This window comes from Martes martes (assembly GCF_963455335.1).
Source record: "Martes martes genome assembly, chromosome: 16".
NCBI classification, from domain to species: Eukaryota; Metazoa; Chordata; class Mammalia; order Carnivora; family Mustelidae; genus Martes; species Martes martes.
The window spans coordinates 52,154,888-52,173,839 of NC_137904.1; the positions used below are offsets into that span (position 1 = coordinate 52,154,888).

The window sequence follows — 18,952 nt, forward strand, 5'->3', positions numbered from 1 at the left end:
CTCCTCAGGTTTCAGGGCTTTCTTTCCCTTTTGGGACCTAAAATACCTCAAGGAGGGGCCAGGAGAGAAGGCTCTAGATGGTGACTTGAGATTTCCACGGTCGGCAGCTCAGGACACCTGAGTTGGAGGCAGTGAGGGGTAGGCCACAGGGACACTAGGTGTGTGGGGATCTGCTTGCTTTGGGCTCCAGGAGGAGGCAGCCCTGCTGGGTGGGGGCAGGGGACCCTGGGGTTCACCGGTGCCACAGTCTGGTGGGCGCTCACACTGCACAGGCCAGTCACCAGTGGGTGTGAGTGGGCCTTTGTCCTGGAGGCTTGGGGGACTCAGGATCCTGCCTAGAGACATCTTGGGGATCCCCTACCAGAATGTCTGAAGCCCTAGCATGTCCCCAGACTGCAGGAAGATTTCTGGTGGTTCCTGGGCTTGGCATTACCAAGCACTGTGTCCGGCATGGGAACGCTCTTTCCTTTTCTTTCTTGTCCAGTTTTTTTTTTTTTTTTAAAGATTTTATTTACTTTTTGAGAGAGAAAAAGAGTGCACAGTGGGGCAGGCGGAGAGGAAGAAGCAGGCTCCCCACTGAGGAGGGAGCCCAACACGAGGGACTCGATCCCAGGACCCCAAGATCATGACCCGAGCCGAAGGCAGATGCTTAACCCACCGAGCCACCCAGGCGCCCCCACTTTTTCCTTCTCAGTTCTCCTCCCATACCTCCAACTGGGTCCGGAAGGAAAACAGGCGGGTGGGGGGCAGCCACCGCTCACCCTTCATGGTGCAGACCAGCCTCCCCATCCAGGTGTTAGATCTGCCAGAGCTCTTCCCTCAGCCTTCCGCATCCCTGCCCTCCCTCTCTCCCTGCCCCCTGCCTCTGTCCCCCGGAAACTCCTAGCCTCAGTGAGGGGCAGGCGTGTACAGCACGGGGAGTCCTGAGTCCTCCAACCCAGGGAGCAGAGCGTTAAAGATGGATGGCCCCTTCCTCTTGACATGGTCTTTGTGTGTAAACCTGCCCCATGCGGGCAACTCCAGGCGTTGCAGGCGAGTCGTCCTCCCCACTCCCCAGCCCTGTTTCCTAAAACTCCTCCAAACAGACCTCGCGTCTGTCTGCTCATTGAGGCTGCTGCCAGGCTGCCTGTGCGGCTCTCCAGAACCTTGCTGGGCTGGTGGTGGCTGGCGTTTGCTGGGAGGCGGGGCTGGGGGACAAGTGCACCTGCTGCAGGGGCCCTCCCCTTCCCAGGGCAAGGGGGGAGGAGGGCGTCCTGGGGAACCAGCCTGCTGGGGGTGGGGGGGTTGGGGAGAGGGTGGAGTGGCCAGCCATGGATCAGAGTCTGCTCTGCCGTGCTGGGCTCTTCAGCCTCCCTAAGCTGCCCTCCTGCATCTTAAATGAGGGCAGTGACGGCTGGCTGGGGAGCTGGTAAGCATCGGGGATAATGCTCTTTACCAGCTTAGCCTGTGCTAGGTGCTGTGGGCAGACTCATGTCCCCCTCAATTCAGATGTTGAAGCCCATACCCCGATGCGAGGCTCTTTGGAGGTGGGGCCCTTTGGGAGGTGGTTAGATGAGATGAGGTCCTGGGAATGGGGCCCCATGATGGGATTCGTGTCCTTAAAGGAAAAGATACCAGACAGCTTGTTCTCTCTTTCTCCCTTCCACAGTAGGACTCAGGGCGGTGAAACCCAGGAGGAGGGCTCTCACCAGAACCCAAGCGGGCTGGCAACCGGATCTAGGACTTCCAGCCTTCCAGAGTCAGGAGAAGGTACATTTCTGTTGTTTAAGTCATTCTATGGCATTTTGTTATCTGAGCTAACAGAGTAGGCTGTCATGGATGGCTGGTGATCTTATTATTACTTACATACCACAGATGGATCACCTTTCTCCGGTGGGCGATGAGCTTCTGGAGGGTACAGACAATGAGGCTGTATCACATTCTCATTCTGGGTGCCCTCAGAGAACACCCCCAGATTTGAGCCCAGGGTGGATCTTCGTGTATGTTTGTTGAATGACTGATGGATGGCTGGGTGGACAGATGAACTGAAAGAAGGGGACAGAAACTCAAATAATTTACCAACCAGACAATCCAGAGGACATTTCTGTGTTGTTTGAGGCCATAGAGACCTTAACAGTGGCACCTGGGGCAGACCCAGACAGCTTGGGCCAATGGCTAATTTGCCTCAAGATGCAGAGGGACACCCCGGGAGGGCATCATTGTTACCCCTGCGGTCAAGTTCAAAAGGAAGCAGACTCCTGAGATCCAACATTTTCTATAATCTTAGATACACCACACTCAGCAAAACGGGGGTTGTCTATATTTTACTCATCCAGATGAACCAGTTTTCATTTGTCCCAAATGACTGCTCTTTTCCCAAGAAGGACCAGACATAACTAGGGGAAGGAAGGAAAGATCTCCCAGATGTGGACCTCATTTGGAGTTGGGGCCAGGGCACACCTGGGAGGGGGCCGAGTAAGTCTTCCCCGGCAACGTGCTGATCTAATTTTGAGCTCAGCCTTAATTAGGCTGCGCCATGGCCTTGGGCATTTGGTCTTAAGATACTATAAAAAAAGCACGGCGCCACCCGATTGGTCCAACCTCTTTACACCACTTCATCTGCCTCCCTGCACTGTTCAGTTCAGACCCTCTGTTGCGTCAGGCTTGTTGCCCCCAGTTCCATGCTATGAGCCCAGGGGACCAGGAGTTCTTCCATCTTTGAAGCCCAGGATGATGCCATGCTGACCTCTGCTTCTGTCATCATGTCTCCTTTGAGACGCTAACTCCCTCTTGCCCTTAGATGGACCCTTGTGATGACACTGGGCCCACCCAGCTAATCCAGGAACAGCTCCCCATCTCAAGATCCTTACTTTAATCACGTCTGCCACGTAAAGTGACACATTCACAGGTTCCAGGAATTAGGACTTGGACATCCTTGGAGGCCTTGGAGGTCGCTCTCTCCCCTCACACGTGTTGGTTTACAATTTGCTTCACTTTTTCTGGCATCACCTTGCAGCTTGGGTGCAGGAGAAGATGGGAGGTGAGATTAGGAGGCTTGGGGTCTTCAAGGGGGAAAAGCTAGAAGGAAAAGGGACCAAGGGAATGGAGGGCATTGGCAAGGATGAGTTTGATTGGTAACTCCCGATGGCCCTGCCACCATTGGGAGACTATGGAGTGGTCAAGGCCCTTGGAGGCTTGGAGAACAGGTAGAGGGGTGGTGAGGGAGGGAAGGCGTGGAGCACTGGCAGCTGTGGTCAGAGAGGAGGACGCTGTCCCAGAAGATGACGCCGGGCAGGGGGACGGTCAGGGGCGCTGCCAAGATCCAGGTTGGAGACAAAGGTCTTCGGAGGCACGAAGGAAGGAGAACTGTGAGACCAGGGAGCTGGGGTGGCCGACCCACGGATATTGATGGTGACTAGATGTGCAGTGAAGAGATGACGCTTCTGGAGAATGTGAAGGAGGGGCCAGGAAGGCGTTTGAGAGATGACAGTGAGGAGAAGGGGCTCGGGGGCCCACCCCAGGCCCTCAAAGAAGGCTTTTCCCCAGGAAGGTGGAGGAATAATGGTCTGGAGGCATCAGCATCCCCCACACTTCCCTCTCTTGCTGTTACAAGTCCAAGGACATGAGTTCATAACCTTCTCTGACCACAGACTTCTTTTCCTGAGGTTGTACCAGAGGTTTTGTTAGAAGCTGCAAGTTTAAAAATATCTGTGTCAGGTGTGTGGGCCCCATCTCCCTCTGGACCCTAAGGTCCCTTGGATTCCCTTTTTCCCGTTGCAACCCCACCTCTCTCAGGACTGAGTATGGGGCTGAGCAGCCACGAAAGTCATGTTGGGAACCTGGGCAGGGAACCCCAGCAGAAGAAGGGACAGCTTTCACCAGGAGGACGGGGTGGGGGGCAGAGGGGGGTGTGGGGGCAGGGAAGGCATGTCCTTAGGAGAGAGGATCATTTCATGCGTCCCAGGAGGTGGAGCTTGGGGAGTTCCAGAGGGCATGGTGGAGACAGAGGATGGAAGGGAGAGTTAGTGGGTGGAGAAGAAGCCCCTGGAGCCAAGCAGGGTACCCAAGAGATGGGGGTGGGGGAGGGGAGATTTCATTTTCTGAAAAAATGGCCACGGAAGTATCTCTGCGCCCACGTGATCTTCCAGCACCTTGTCAAAAGCTCCTTCAGCTCAAGTGAGCTTTTGAGTGTCTTCACCCTTCAAGGGCAGTGGAAGTGACTACTGAGACTTCCAGCTTTCTCTTTTGCTCTGGGGACACCGGCCCTCGCTCGGACCCAGCCACTGTGCTGTGAGGGACCTCAAGCCACACAGAGAAGCCACGTGCAGACATTCAGGCTGAAAACTGCAGCTAAAATCTTTGCCAGTAGCCAGCGTCAAGTGCCAGACATGTGAGCAAATAAGCTTCCAGATGATTCCAGCCCCTGGCCATCGAGTCTTCCAGAAAAGGCCCCAGACGCAGTGGAGCAGAGATGAACCATCCCGATCCTCTCTCTGTCGAGCAGAGATAAGAATCCATGACCATATTTCATGGTGGTTTAACGCCCGTCAGTTCTGGTGTAATTTGTTACGTGGCCTTGCTAACTGATCTGCTCCGAGAGAGAGAGAGAGGGAATTGCATTCGGCCTGGCTGAGGATGGCTTAATGCGAGGTCTGGTGGAATGAAGCAGCCCCAGCCTTTCAAGAGGAACTTGTCATAAAGCTGGGGAGGGGAGGCTGTTATCCCCCCAGCCCAGACATCCAGGTGTGCGTGGAGACGAGATCCTGAGTGTCTTTCGGGGTGCACAAGGAGTCTGACCTTTTCCTCTTCATCTAAGGCAAAGCTGGGGCAGATGTTTATAGTGAAAAGTCACCAGATCTTAGCCAAATGCACCCTGAGGAACCCAGCACTTTGGCCCCCTTCAGACGCCCTCTAAGGTCTAGGGAGCAAATAAGCCGTGTCCAGCAGTAGGACACGAGTCAGATAAATGACAACATCTCTGTTTGATGCAGCCGTTAGAGACTGAGGTTTCGAGGAATATTTAAAGACACGGGGAGGGACACCTGGGTGGCTCAGTGGGTTAAGCATCTGACTCTTGGTTTTGACGCAGGTCGTGATCTCAGGGTTGTGGGATGGATAGACCCCTGCATGGAGCCTCGGTTGGGTTCTGTGCCCAGTGAGGCGTCTGCTTGAGATTCTCTCTCTCCCTCTGCCCCTCCCCTCACTTGCACCCATGCACGTTCTCTCTGTCTTTCCAAAATAAACAAACAAATCTTAAAAAAAAAAAAAAAAAAAAAAAAGGACCCGGGAAGATTCCCATGATGCGAAACAGTGAACAGAGACAGCGTATTAAGCCTCTCCCCGACATGCCTTGGGGTGCACTGTATTTTTCAGATTTTTAAAGGTAAAAAGGAATGCTGTTAGGATTCGGAAAGCATAGTTATTTGTTTTAAAAAGGACCTAGCTCTTTGCAGTTTAATTTGTGCTTCCTGGAGATCCCACAGGGGTTCATGTGTCTCTGAGACAACTTATCAGGGGACAAAAGTCAGGAAGGAGGTCCTTCCAAGGTCCCCGTCCTGCGTTGTAAGCACAGGGAGAAGCACTTTTAACCCTCTGCCACGGCAGACTTCTGTCCCTGAGGTTGTACTGGTGGTTTTGTTGGAAGCCGCAATTTTAAAAATATCCGTATCAGGTGTTATTGGGCTCCGTCTCCCCCTTTGGATTTTACGTCCCCAAGCGCCTCTCCTACCCTCAGTCCCTCACCCCAGCCCTCATGTCCAGGGCCCGGCAGACGGGGTGCTATATTAGGAACCAGTGCAGGGAGCTGAAGTCATGTGCTGGCTCTGAGCTCCCTGCGGGGAAGCTCCCCTCCCCCAGCTTTACCCTCCCCCTCCTGTGCCCCAGGCCTCACCTCTGTGCCAGCCTCACGCTAGGACCCCAGACCTTCTCATGCAGCCCGGGGGCACCCAAAAGTGGTCAGGCCTGGGCTCTTGCAGCCGACATGGCCCGTGAGGAACTGCGAAGGCCCCGGTAAGGTATGGAGGCCTGCAGAAGCTGCAAAGAGGGCAGGAGCCCTGTGGCAGCTGTGCCAGTGGTGGTCTGGAGACCACTTTGTGGCCTGGAGACCACTGAGGCGGGAAATGAATGGGCTTCCGCCAGAGAGGCAGCTGCCGCCAGAACCCGCTCTCTGGGGGTTGGATCAGGTGGATGACAGGTGCCTCCCAAACCAAGGTGCAGTGGGCACGGCGCCCTACGGGCCTGGCTCCCAGAGAACCACCCCCAAGGGCTGTTCTAGAACGGTCCACCTGGAGAAACTCCTTGTGTGTTGTCAGTCAACACACAGTCCTGAAAGCTCACTCTCAGTGCTCCTTGCTGAGCTGGGGTATTTATGTACGTTTCCCCATTTGCTGAAGTTTTATTCATTCTCCCAATAACCCTGGGGGGGAAGGGCTTCCTCCTCATCTGACCCAGGAGGAGGGAATGGGGCTCCGAGATGTTGGGGGCCCTTCCCAGGGCTGCCTGCTGGTGACTCGGTCTTTCTGGCTCCGGGCCCGGTCCCTGCAGCTGCTGGGTGGACGCGGGCCGCGAAGGGCTCGGCAGCTGTTCCCTCCCAGCCTTGAGCTAGGATAGGCTCGTGCTCTGGTGGCCTGTTTGGTTGGATTCCATCAGCCTTTTCTGCCTGAAGCCCAAGCACCCTCACCCCACCCCGGATAGGTGGCTGTTTTCCCATTTCCTTCTGCCACAACCCGACTGTGCTCCACACTGCTGGCTCAGAAGCGAAGCAGAGAAAGGCAAAACTCAGAAAGTGTCGCAGGGAAAGGAACTCCTGGAAATGAATGAATGAGTTTTCCTAATACGTCCACAGCGTTGAGGCAAGCGTGTGACCCAGCTCCAGGGACCTCGCCCGCCGGCGCCTTTGTCTCCCTCACTGTGGAACCAGGCCCGGGCACGGTTTTGGGCATTGACGTTTTGGACCGGGTCATTCCTGGTGGGTGGGGTGAAGGTGTGGTATGTTGAGTGCCATCCCTAGCCTCCAGGCACTAGATGCCAGGACCACCCCCCTCTTCCAAGCTGTGACAGCCAAGAATGTTTCTAGACCCTGGCAAGTGTCCCTTGGAGACCAAAATCACCCCTGCTTGAGAACCACTGGGCTCGTGGCCTCTCCCTTTCGTGAGTGTTGTGAACATCTTCAAAAAGGGTTTTTCCTTCCTCTTTTTCTGCCTGGATTCCCTCCCTCCCTCTTCGGGCTTATTTCCTCTCCTAGGATGAATACATCAAATGAGAGGATTCCTACAGTACCCATCCCTCCTGCTGGGCACGATGTCCAGGGTTCTGTGGCTTTTGTCTGGGTCGAGGTGCGAACTCGGGCCTATTCCTCTAAACTTCAGAAGAGGGGAGCCTGGGCCCATTTTACAGATGGGGCATCTGGGGCAGAGAAGAGGCCAGGCATCCCGCTGGTGCTGAAGGAGGACTCAGGCCACACAGAGGTGGATGCAGTCCCAAAGTCAGCGTCAAGGAGGCATTTCCCCCAAAGACTGGTGGTGGGGGAGGCAAAAGAGGGAGGAACGGAAGGACATAGACCAGGGAACTGGCAGTGGGCAGCTGCTCCCCTCACCGGTTTCCTCTCCCCTGGGCTGGACTACATTTCCCATGTTCCCTGGCTCTTAGAGATGTGACTGTGTTATTGAATTCTGGCCAACGGCACATGAGCAGAAGGGAAAGTCACAGCTTCCTGGTCCATTCAGCGTCCCCGCAATTCTCCCCTATTCCCAAGATCGCCTGCCCTCTGTCTTATCCTTTGGGCTGCTGGATGTCGATGCCAGGGTGACGTCGGAAGCCTAGGTCGAAGATGAATGAGGCTCCACAGGATAGACTTTACCTCTGAAGGCCCCACCCTGCCCCGTGGGTGGGACTGGCCATGCGTGAGAAGGAAACTTCTGTTGTATTAAGCCATTCTACGGTGGGGGCCGGGGGAGTTCCGGGTATGCCGGTGCTCTGCTCTCAGTGATGCAAGTGGAGGGAAGAATGGGGGGCCGCTGTTGGGTCGGTTCTTGAATGCTGCAAATTAGGGGGGCCGGGTTCTGAGTTGGCAGAAAGCTGTGACCACATGAGCCCCATGTTGGAGGGATCACATCCAGAGACCGCCGCGGGATTCCACCAGAATGGCTGCAAAGCTCGTGCTGAGCCAGAGTTTCCTGAGGGCTAAGAATAAATAGGAGGCAGGGACATTTTGGTTCATGGGGCTCGTGCTGGGCAGCATTGGCCCAGCCTGGCAGAGCCATCAGCCTGAAGCTTGGCAGGGGCTCAGTCGGTGGGCGTGGGAGGTCGAATGCCCCTGGCCCCGGGGCCTGGTGCATGTCCGGGACGTCCGTCTGTCTCCCCACGTGCCTATCTCAGGCAGGAGGACGGAGGGTCAGAAAGCCAGGGTTGAAAGATCGGACCTGCTGGGAGCGGTTTCTGCAGCCATCGGAGTGGGGACGGGGCACCCTCGCCCTTCCCTGTGCGGGGACCAGGGTGAGAAAGGTCTTCTTGAGGCTCAGAGTTTAGTGCTTCTGGGTTCCAGGAGGAGCAGCAAAGCCTGGGGCTCTAGGAGGAAAACCCGCAGTCTGGGTCCTGGAAGACAGGGGAACGTGTACTTGGGTGTTGAAAGGCCCCTGGGCTGCCGCTGGGGTAGAACTGGGGTGGGGACCCCGATCCTCCCCTCATCACGGCTCCCGAGAGGGAAGGGCTGACAACCCGCCAGTGCCTCGTCTGCGAGGGCGAAGGTGCTGAGTTACAGCGCGTGTCTGCTGGGACCAGATGGAACCTGTGACAGTATGTCCTCGTTGCCCTGATCAGACGGGTCACGCCGTCCCTCTCTCTGACCCTGACCTCACCCCTCCTCAGTGGCTGGGGGTGGTGGTGGCCAGCTGCTGGGCCTGAGGTTAGGCAGCCTGGTCCCGTGTGGCCCCCTGTCTGGTTTCACCAGTCATTTTGGTCCTAGGCCCTCCTTTATTTCTTAATCATTTCAGAATGTGGAGGGCAACGGAGGCTGGATGCCTTAGAAACCCAGCCGGGCAGCATAGGGCCCCCGAGGCTATCGTTCCATCTGTCTGGCCGCCGCCCTGCAGAGTCATGAAGACAGATCAGGCTTGCTCGGCTGCCGGGATGCCCCCACCGCCGCCCCAGGGCGGCCCGTCCACCTTTCAGCCCTGCCGTGACAAGGCGCCTGGACGGCACCGCCCAGCAGTCTGAAACCAGGTTAAAGCCGGAGAAACCCACCTTGACCCGCACAGAATCCGCCCTCCCTCCCCGTTCTCCGGGAGGCCCCACCGTGTCCCCCAGACTCAGGGAGACACTGTTTGCCCTAAGTGCCCTCCAAGACTTGAGGGGAGCCCTGTCTACCCTTCCCCCCACCCCTACAGCAAGAAGAGAACATTTTAAAAATGTTTTTATTTCATTAAAAAAAAGACAGAACTAACAACCCAAAACCAGTAGTAGGTACAGGATTCACAGGTGCTTAACTGGCGAAACACACAGGGGCTGGTTGGAGAGGGCTGTGGGGTGGGGCGGGGGGGGGGGTGGCGGGCACGGGCCACTGCGTCCGGCCCTGGACGCAAGGTCTCAGACTGACAGGTGGCAGGGAGCCGGCCCGGGCAACCTCGGCTGAGAGGCGGTGAGTAGGAGGGGTGACCAGGGCCGAGGGGCCGAGAGCCCGGAGGGGCGTGGTAGGGAGCAAACCTACGAAGACCAGGGGCGCTGAGGTGGTTCTGCTCCCCGCTCTTCTGTCCTCCTTTGTTGCCTCTTTTCTACGCTTTCCTGGTCCCTAGAGCGGGCCCCACGTTCTCTGCCTGGGACTGGGCAAGAGGTAGGATTCATTGGAACACAGCTTTCTCCGTGAAATGATAGAAACCACCAGGGCAGCGGGTGTGGAGGTGGAGGAACAGCACGGCTGCCCGGCTTTGGGAAGGGACAGAAGAGCCTGGGGACCTCGCTGGGGGACGGGCTCCCAGATTTTGCCCCCTTCCTTCAAGTCTGGTGCGATGGTGTCCTAGGTGGGGGGGTGGGGGCAGGCTGCCGAGGGCAGTCGGGGTGGGGGCGGGACGGGGACGGGGTTGGCCCCAGCAGGGCGGGCCACGAGCCCTGACACGCCATTATTCACGGCTGCACATGCTTGGACAAACCACCACACAAAGCCAACCTCAACAGGAGGAAGGGGGTTCAAGCAAGCACAAAAGGGTCCCCAGCACACGGCGCCTCCATGGGCCCACACTCTGGGGCGGTCAGGGGAGGGGTCCTCAGGGAGATGTCCTCTCTGGGGGGCGGGGGTGTGAAGGACGATGGCGGTGACCATGACCCAGATCTGAACTCCTAAGGGGCTGAGTCCACCCAGGGGCTGGGGTTTGGGGGGGGGGGTGGTTGTCGCTGAGCAGGTGGCTGAGGTAAGAATTTGCTTGTCACTTCTAAGGATGACAGCTACTGGGACCACAGACGACCGCTCGAGGTGGGATTACCAAGTCTCAAAAAGTAAGAAAGGATTTGTCTTTAGAAAGCACGTGTTTGATATAAAAGAGGGCGAGCTCCCTGTTCCAGAAAGTTTGGCTTCTGAACCCACACATGCGTCCACGTTCTCCGCTTGCTTCAGGAGGGGAAGGGATGCTTGCGGATGGAAAGAATGTCAAACGTGGAGTCGCCTCCCCGGCCCCCGGGGGCTGGGACGTCCCTCTCACGAGGAGGGAGGACAGCATGGTATGGCCTTTGCGTCCACATGTTCTCGGCTGAGCCCTTCAAGGGGGTGGCAGAAAGAAATCACAATCCTAGGCCTTTTTCAGATGAAGAAATGAATGTCACTTGCTTTCCTGGCCTTCACCGGCAATCAGTCGTGATTAAGGACTGCTTAGGAAATGGACGTTTGATCTGATGTTTTGGTCGCTATTTATCCTTGGGTCTCCTTTCTTGCTCAGAATTTCAGGCTCCTGTTGCCAAATACCAGTGTGTGTTTGGGGCTGGGGGCGGGGGGTCTGCCCCTCCCTCTCCCCGAGGAGGGACAGAGCAGCTCCTCAGGTCGGTGGGGGAGCAACCTATGGCCACCTTTCCTCAGACCCGTGGAATCTTCCAAACTCTCAAGTGCCGGAAACTTCTACAAGTGGATAGGAATGCCGGCGACAGGCTCCGGCTTTTACCTCGCCGTCCCGGCCCGCGAAGGCCTCCCCGTCTGCGGATTCTTCCACAGGCCTTGGTCTCCTCAGGTTGAGGGAAGCTGGCCCCAGGACAGCACAAAGGCCAAAGCACCAGTTGGCCACAGGGCTTTCTCCTCAGGATTAACTGTTATTTCAATAACTGGCCACTGCCAGAGAGAGAGAGAGAGAGAGAGAGAGAGAAAGGGCGCCCGATAGACAGACAGGAAGGGGACAAGCTCTGGCTTCCTCGTTTCCCACTCACGGACTCGGAAACCTCAGATCAGAAAGCAGCAGACCAGTGTCCAAAGGTCCCCGTGTGCCCGGTGAGGCCCTCCCAGTGGCCCAGCACCCAGGCAGGGAGGCGGCGGGGGGGAGGGGGACCCCCAAACTCCATTCTTCTGGCAAAATTCGTTTCCGAGAGGAGATAATGGCTCGATTTTGTCTTCCCCGGGGGGGCGCTCCAGGCCGTGCAGCCTCAGGAGAGGTCAGAATCCCCGGGGCATCAAACACGCTCTCTGGGGACAAAGTCAGCCTTCCGCCTCCACTTCCCATCTCCCGGGTGGCTTGGCGCCAAACCAGCCCGTGACACTCGCTGGAGACCAGGGAGGGGTGGGTTTGGCTTCCGTCCATCGTTGGTCCGTCTTAAGGGGCAGGTGCCCTCGTGTGGGATCCACACAGCGGTTCTGGGGACAGGCCGGCGCTGAGAGGAAGGGGCAGCTCACACAGGGGTCGTCCGCCGGTTCAGCATGCTGACGTGCAAGCCTTCCTTCAGGTCCTGCTGGAAGAAGTCGTGCACCTGCAGGAAGCTGGCCTCCTGGTCGGGGCTGTAGCTGGCGGCCGTGGTCACCTTGAGGGGCTCCCTGGACAGCGTGTACATGGACAGCTCGCCCATGGGGATGGCCCCGGTGATCTTCAGGCCCACCGGGGACGCCGCCCTGGAGGGAGAGGCCTCGGTGGACCTGGAGCTGGACCTCGAGCGCCGTCGCCGGTACCTGTAGCTCGGCATCCGGGCGTACGGAGACGAGGAGGGAGCCTTGAGGAACTCCCGTCTGGTCTTAAACCTCAACTCTTTATTTTTCTCAATGTAAATGTTTACAGCCAGGACTCCCACGGTCTCGGCCACGATGAAGGACAGGGCTCCAAAGTAAAACGACCAACCGTAGTTGTAATGGTTTTTTTTGTCTTCGTCGCGCTTGTCGCTCGGGTCGCCGGTGTTGCTGGAAATGTAGACGATGATGCCTATGATGTTGCTGAGGCCTGAAAAAGAAGCAGAAGAGGGGGTGGGGGGGTGGTGAGGCAGAGGTTAGACCCGCAGCTGGACCAGCAGAGGAGGAGGGGCTGGTGGCCACACTTCCTCGGACGGGCGTTGCTTTGTTCCGGTCGTGAACTTTTAAGTAGTTTTTTTTTTTTTTAAAGATTATTTATTTATTTGACAGAGAGAGAGATCACAAGTAGGCAGAGAGAGAGAGAGAGAGAGAGGAGGAAGCAGGCTCTCTGCTGAGCAGAGAGCCCGATGCGGGACTCGATCCCAGGACCCTGAGATCATGACCTGAGCCGAAGGCAGAGGCTTAACCCACTGAGCCACCGAGGTGCCCTTAAGTAGTTTGTTTTGAAGGGGTAGTAGAGGAAGAGTTCAGATGAGGTATGCAAAAAAAACGGAGGCACTTAGCGGCCCAGGTCCCCTCCTGAAGGTGGCTACTGTTTGTTTGTTCGTTCTTTTTTAAAGATTTTTATTTATTTATTTGAGAGAGAGTATGAGCAGGGGAAGCGGGAGAGGGAGAAGCAGACCCCCACTGAGCAGGGAGCCTGATGTGGGGCTCGATCCCAGGACCCTGAGATCATGACCTGAGCCGAAGGCAGATGCTTAAACCGACTGAGCCACCCAGGGGTCCCTGTTCTTCTTCTACCATTGTTATGTCCAGTCTCTCTTCCTCCCTCCCCCTCTCTCTTACACACACACACACACACACGTATTTTTTCTTTGCACAATACTCTTTGTCCCTTTGCCTTTTTCTGGAACAGTCCACCTGGCAGACGGTTCCACGTCAAGACAGACAGAGCCGTCCGTCTTTCTGAGAGCCCGTGGCAGCCGCTGCACAGACATGGAACCGGGGCTCTGCCATGGACGTCCAGGGAGCTCTAGCCCTCTGCTGTGACAGAGTTGTCACAGACATCCTTGTGTCCACACCATCCCACACACGCACGACTACGACCGTGGGATGAATTCCTTGATGTTAAACCTCTGCCTCATTGGATATGTGCATTTCAAAGCTTAAAAATAAACTTTGGGGACATCAGACGTAGTGAAAAGTTGTGAAGAGAATACAGAGAGCCCCTTTCTACCTCCTCACCGGGTTTCCCCCGTGAACGGCTGACGTTACCGTGCACGTTTGTCACAACCAGGAAACCCCCGGGTACGTTACTACTCACTATTTACTTATTTGAGAGAGAGAGAGAGAGAGTAGGAGCAGGGGAAGCAGGAGAGGGAGAAGCAGACCCCCCCCCCCCCGAGCCCCCCTGTAGGCTGTCTCTGTTCAACTCGATCTTCCCAGAAGGGAGGTTCGGTAGAGCCAGACTGCCTGGGTTTGAATCCGGTTCTACCAACGACCAGCCATGGAGCTTTGGGCAAATAACTCAGTTTCCTGTGTCTCCGTATTCTCACGTGCCAGACGGGAGTCCCCGTGGTACGCGCTTCCCAGGGCAGATGTGAGGCCTGAAGGGGCTGGTACACGCCCAGTGCTTAGCACAGCAGCCGGCACACGGCGAGCCGGCTTTTCTGTTCTCTCATCATCCGCGGTGTTTCACTGGGCAGTAACGTGTCGTCTGGTCTATGCACCGCCCGGCCCTTTGCCCTTCCGCCTCCCGCAGAGATCCCAGTGTGGACGCTGCACTCCAGGCCCTCCCGACGTCTGGACCATACCTCTCCCCAGGCTCTGATCATTTCCCGCCTCAAATGGCTTCTGGGCCTAAATCACCTCTCTGCTGGGGCTGGAGAGGCCTCGGGCTGGGGACCCCATGCATGACCCCTGGCCTGCCGTGGCCTTGGCCCATGATCAGAGCTTCCACAAACCAGGGAAAAAACGGGAACGAGTGAACACCGCCTTGCCTGCCTGCTGGGACTGCTCTTGACCCCACCTCCTCTCCCCTCTGGACCCACGTTTTCAGTGGAGTGTCCCTGGGCTCCGGTGACCTGGAGCATTGGGTATGGCTCTGTGTGGTTCCTCCTGGGGAGATGGGCAGCTGCAGAGGGCACCTGACACTGGAGGCTGACCGCGCAGGACACAGCCTGTGTCTCTACCACCAGATGACCTCAGGGAAGCCATCTGGGCCACTTGACGGCCTCCTCAGAATCTGGGATGCTGTGGTTGTGCTCACCGGGCACCGGGTACCAGGGCCCTAATACTTGGTAGTGGGGGTTGGTGCAAGTCTTCTTTCCTTTCCTCGGGGAGAGGAGAGGGGACAGGACTCCAACCTTATGGCAAGGATTTCTTTAATGGTTCATACCTTCAAAAAGCCAGGGACTTAAAGGAGGAGAGAGAATGGGGTGTACCCCTGTCCTCCCACCTCTGCCCCTGGAGGGGACAAGAAGGAAAGCTTGGGGGCCGGGCCAAGAAGGAGGCTCTACACTCGGGCTCTCCTTGCCAACCCACACACACGCACACCCTGCACCCTTGACACACACAGAGAGACACACACACACACATATCATCAGTTGCCTTGGAAAGACACAGAAGTGGGAGGGATGTCAAGGCAGGAGCCTAAGAAGCTGGCTGAAAGACTTTAAGCCAGTGCCTGGACTGCTTTGGCCCGAAGTCACCTTCCTTCTCTCAGAGAAACCACAAGGAGAGGACAAGATGAGGTCAGGCACCGTGAGGCCCTTCCACACTCGTCCCCGCAGCACCCCCCTCTCCCCCACCATCCTCAGCGAAAGAAACTCGACCACCAAAGACCACCAGCGACCACTGCCATTGCTGGGATTCTCACTGTCCCCATCATGGGACTACTGGGCTGTTTCAAGATGCAGAGCCCGGGCCAAGCTAGGGCTGCCTCACCAGACTGAGGGAAGAAAGAAGATGCTTTGAAAACAAGAACACTATTACAGGCTAGCAGGGAGCTATGATAACCATTTAGGAAAGAATCACTGAATTCAGGGCACCTGGGCGGTTCAGGTAAGCACCTGCCTTTGGATCAGGTCATGATCTGAGAGTCCTGGGATCGAGCCCCGAGTCAGGCTTCCTTCTCAGTGGGGAGCCTGCGTCTCCCTCTGTCCCCCATTCCTCGTGCTCTCTCTTGTTCTCTCTCTCTTTCTCAAATAAATAAATAAATAAAATCTTTATTAAAAAAAAAAATCACTGAGCTTTGTAACACAACTTATGTACTAGAAGACCTAAGACATTAGGCAGGTCCTGTGTCTCCTGACAGGGACCCTTGTTGCAAGTTTATCTGAACCGCACAGGTGCTGCCTGGAGCCTTCAGGACGCCACCGGCCAGATTCGGCCCCGGCAGGAGCTCCCTCGAGACTCCCCCGGAGACTAGGGCCAGAAAACCCAGGGTTTTGTCCTGGACTGTGTATGGGCTCCCACTTCTGGTCCAGACTTCGGCCAGGTCTGCAGTGGTAAGACATGAGTTGTGGTGTCTCCATCAAGAGGAGGGACGGTGTGAAGTCATTTGGGACCTGGTAGGCTGGGGGAGCATGACCGTCACCCACGGCTCTGTGGGTTCTCACTGGGTCGTGGAGGGTGGCTCCGAGGTGCACCCTTGCCAGTAACGTACCTGCTTCACCCTGTCCTCACCTGGCCAGCTCCTTCAGGTCCTGGCTTCTGTTGAGTCCCTCTTGGTGCCCCCCTGGTCCCTCCCACCAACTCAGCCGGGCTTCCCCATCACAGGTTTCTTAGGCTCCAGCTCTGCCCCTCTGGGACACTTTGCACACTTGGGCTTATTAATCTTTCTGGTCGAGGTGAAATTCACAGAACATAAATTAACCCTTTAAAGTGCACACGTCTATGGCTTAGAATGCCTCTGGAATGTCGTGCAGCCACCACCGCTCTCTAGGTCCAGAACATTGTTCATCACGCCAAGCAGAGACCCCGTGCCCCTTGAGCAGTGGCTGCCCCCTCTCCGCTCCAGCCCCCTCCCACCTGGATGCCTGAAATCAATTTCGAGAAATAACTTTACACCTGCCCCCTCCACCAAGCCCATGCATGCACCAGGACGCAGACCCGGTGCGGGGGGACAGAGCTGGCGACTCACCCGCGGCCACAAAGAGGATGCCTGCGCTGAGGACGATGTTGTTCTTGTGGCTGTAGAACCTTCCAGCGCCGATGCAGAGCCCGCCGAGGAGCAGCAGGATGGTACTGAGGATGGGGAAGACGCTGGAGGCGCGCACGATGCCTGGGTTGGTTGGGCAGGAGACAGAGCGGAGGACAGTGAGAGGGGCTGCTGTCCTGGGTGTCGCCATGGGCACCAGCCAGGAGCCCTGAAGCTTGGGGCCCTTCCCCGGAACTTGAAGGTTCCCATCACGCCCTGGAGATCACAGTGGGTTGGGAGCTGGCTGGGTGGGTGCCACTGGACCAGACTCAAGGGATAGCCCAGGCTTGCTAGTTACTCCCTGCAAGACGCCAGGTGGCCTGGAGTCGTGTCTGCCCGTGGCTCACTTAGGCTCTCCCTGGGTATGGGTCACACTTCCGCCAGCCTGCAGGCAGGAGAGCCCCTCAGTGACATCTGGGAGCTGCAATGACAGTCATGAAAAGGCCGGTCCGCCTTCCATTCAGATGAGACCTCACAGTCCACGGAGCCTTTCACGGACACCATCTCTAAGAAGCCTCTGGAAGGCTGGGAAGTGGTGTCCACAACAGGCTGCTCTGATGAGAATACAGGCTTTGGGGCATCAGACGGGCCTGGGTCTGCTCTGCGACGTCCTGGCTGTGTGGCTTGGGTCAAATCACTTCACCTAAAACTGAGCTCGCCCATTTCCAGAAAGCAGCTCACAATGGTACCTACACCTGACGGTTGGTTTTGTACGAATAAGGGGCTTAGCACAGGACCTGGCTGTAGCACACCCTTCCTAGGAGAGCTTCTCTCTCCGGCCTCTTCACCACTGTCCTCAACCCCAGGTGACATGCGGAAGCACGGGACCTCCTGAGGTCACAGAGAACGAGGTAGCTACACAGAGTGGGACACGAGTGGACCCTGCCATCCAGCCGAGCTTGGTCTGCCCATTTGCTCCGCCCCTGATGAGGGGGATAGCCAGGGCCGTGGACTTCTGACAATGGCAGTCCCCTCCTTTATAACCCGGGGAGAGTAGTAATACCTATCTGTGGGGGTTGAATCCTTCCCGCCCCCAGATATGACCATGTCCCACCCACGGGAACCTACGAATGTGACTTATTTGGATACAAGCTCTTCGAGGCTGTGATTAAATTAGGGATCTCAAGATGACACCATCCTAGATGAGGGGGATCCCAAATCCAAGGACAAGGATCCTCGTAAGAGGAGGGAGAGAGACGAGCAGAAGACGAGGCGCGTAGGAGAGAAGCCGGGTGAAGACGGAGACAGAGAAAGGGGTAAAGTCGCCCCAAGTCGAGGACAGCTGGGAGCTGCAGACGCTGGAGAGGCAAGGACAGCTTCTCCCCCAGGGCTCGCGGAGGGAGCACAGCCTGGCCACCGCCCCTTGAAGACTTCAGCCTCCACACCGCTGTGAGAGAGTAAATTCCTGTCCTTTGAGGCCACCCAGCTCATGGCACTTTATCCTGGTGGCCCTAGGCAAAGAATGCACTCCCTCCACTTGGGAAGGGCTCTGGGGACCTGGGTCCCTCTTCCTTTGCGTCTGGCTGGGAGGAAGGACAGGAGGAGCCCCGAGCTCAGCCTGCCTGATGCACCTGCTGGTCTCCCCGCCCAGGAGAAATCCTGGCTACAGGGACACTTGGTGGCCCCAGCAGGGGACAGTGAGCCCAGGAGCCCTGGCAGGCGCCAACTCCTCAGCCAGCTGAGGGAGTTTGTAGCCTCTCAGCCTCTGAAGGCAGTATTTGTCCCCTTCCTTGTAAGCCCACCAGTGTGTGCCCTGCTTCACAGAGGGGGCTTTGTTGGGGGCATTAAATAAAGCTCTTCTCTCCAGGACCTCCTCCTCCTCCTTCCTCTGCCTTCTCGCAGCCACAGGCTCTGGGAGGAGGTTTCCCGTGGGCTTGGGAAACATGCCTCTGAGCCGTGCTGACCAGAAAAATCTGACTTCAGCTCCCCCTAGACGTCCCTGCTCTGCAGACAGGTTGGAGGCTGGACAGGAGGAAGCCCGGTTCCTCCAAGGTCCCTGAGGTCAGACTTGGCTCCGAGCCATCCATCCTGCCCAGGTAAGTCATGTGTGTACCTATCCTTTGCCGCACAGGCTCATCCCCAAGTTCTGGCTGTGCGGACACCAGCTGGGGTCGCTGTGGACAGTGGTACGTGTTGGGTCTTGCACGGAGCTGAGGGACAAGTGGTCCAGCCCATGCCTCACAGCCAAATCTAGCCCTGGTGAGAACCTGTGTCTGCCTAGAGGATGGCTACCTCCTTCTAACTCCCCCGCAGGCACACCATGGCCTCCCAACAGCCCTGACACCCGCTCTTAAGCCCTGGCATGGGTTTAGTACAGAAATTAGCTGCCTGATGGGAGCCTGGAGAAAGGGCACCAGGCACAGGGCAGGGTGGATGGGAATCTCTAGGGCCGGTCTAGTGGAGCCGGTGGAAGAGACATGGCAGACGGGGTGTGGGGTGGTGACCCTCTCCACACCTGCCTGTGGGTCTACCAACCAGTGGGGGCACTGCCAGAGCCCCAAGGCTGGGAGGAAGCCCTCTGACGGTTA

General features: G+C 57.0%; 1 protein-coding gene across 1 annotated transcript in view; it reads right to left on the minus strand.

The window, feature by feature from the left end:
* Positions 1 to 11,835: 11,835 nt before the first annotated feature.
* Positions 11,836 to 18,952, minus strand: part of CACNG4 (calcium voltage-gated channel auxiliary subunit gamma 4) — a gene marked incomplete at both ends in the record, with an annotated part of 56,685 nt that continues 49,568 nt past the window's right edge. The window contains 2 exons of the mRNA XM_080826803.1: positions 11,836 to 12,374; positions 16,368 to 16,508. Coding sequence (XP_080682929.1) covers positions 11,836 to 12,374; positions 16,368 to 16,508 — 680 coding nt within the window. The remainder of the gene's footprint in view (positions 12,375 to 16,367; positions 16,509 to 18,952) is intronic.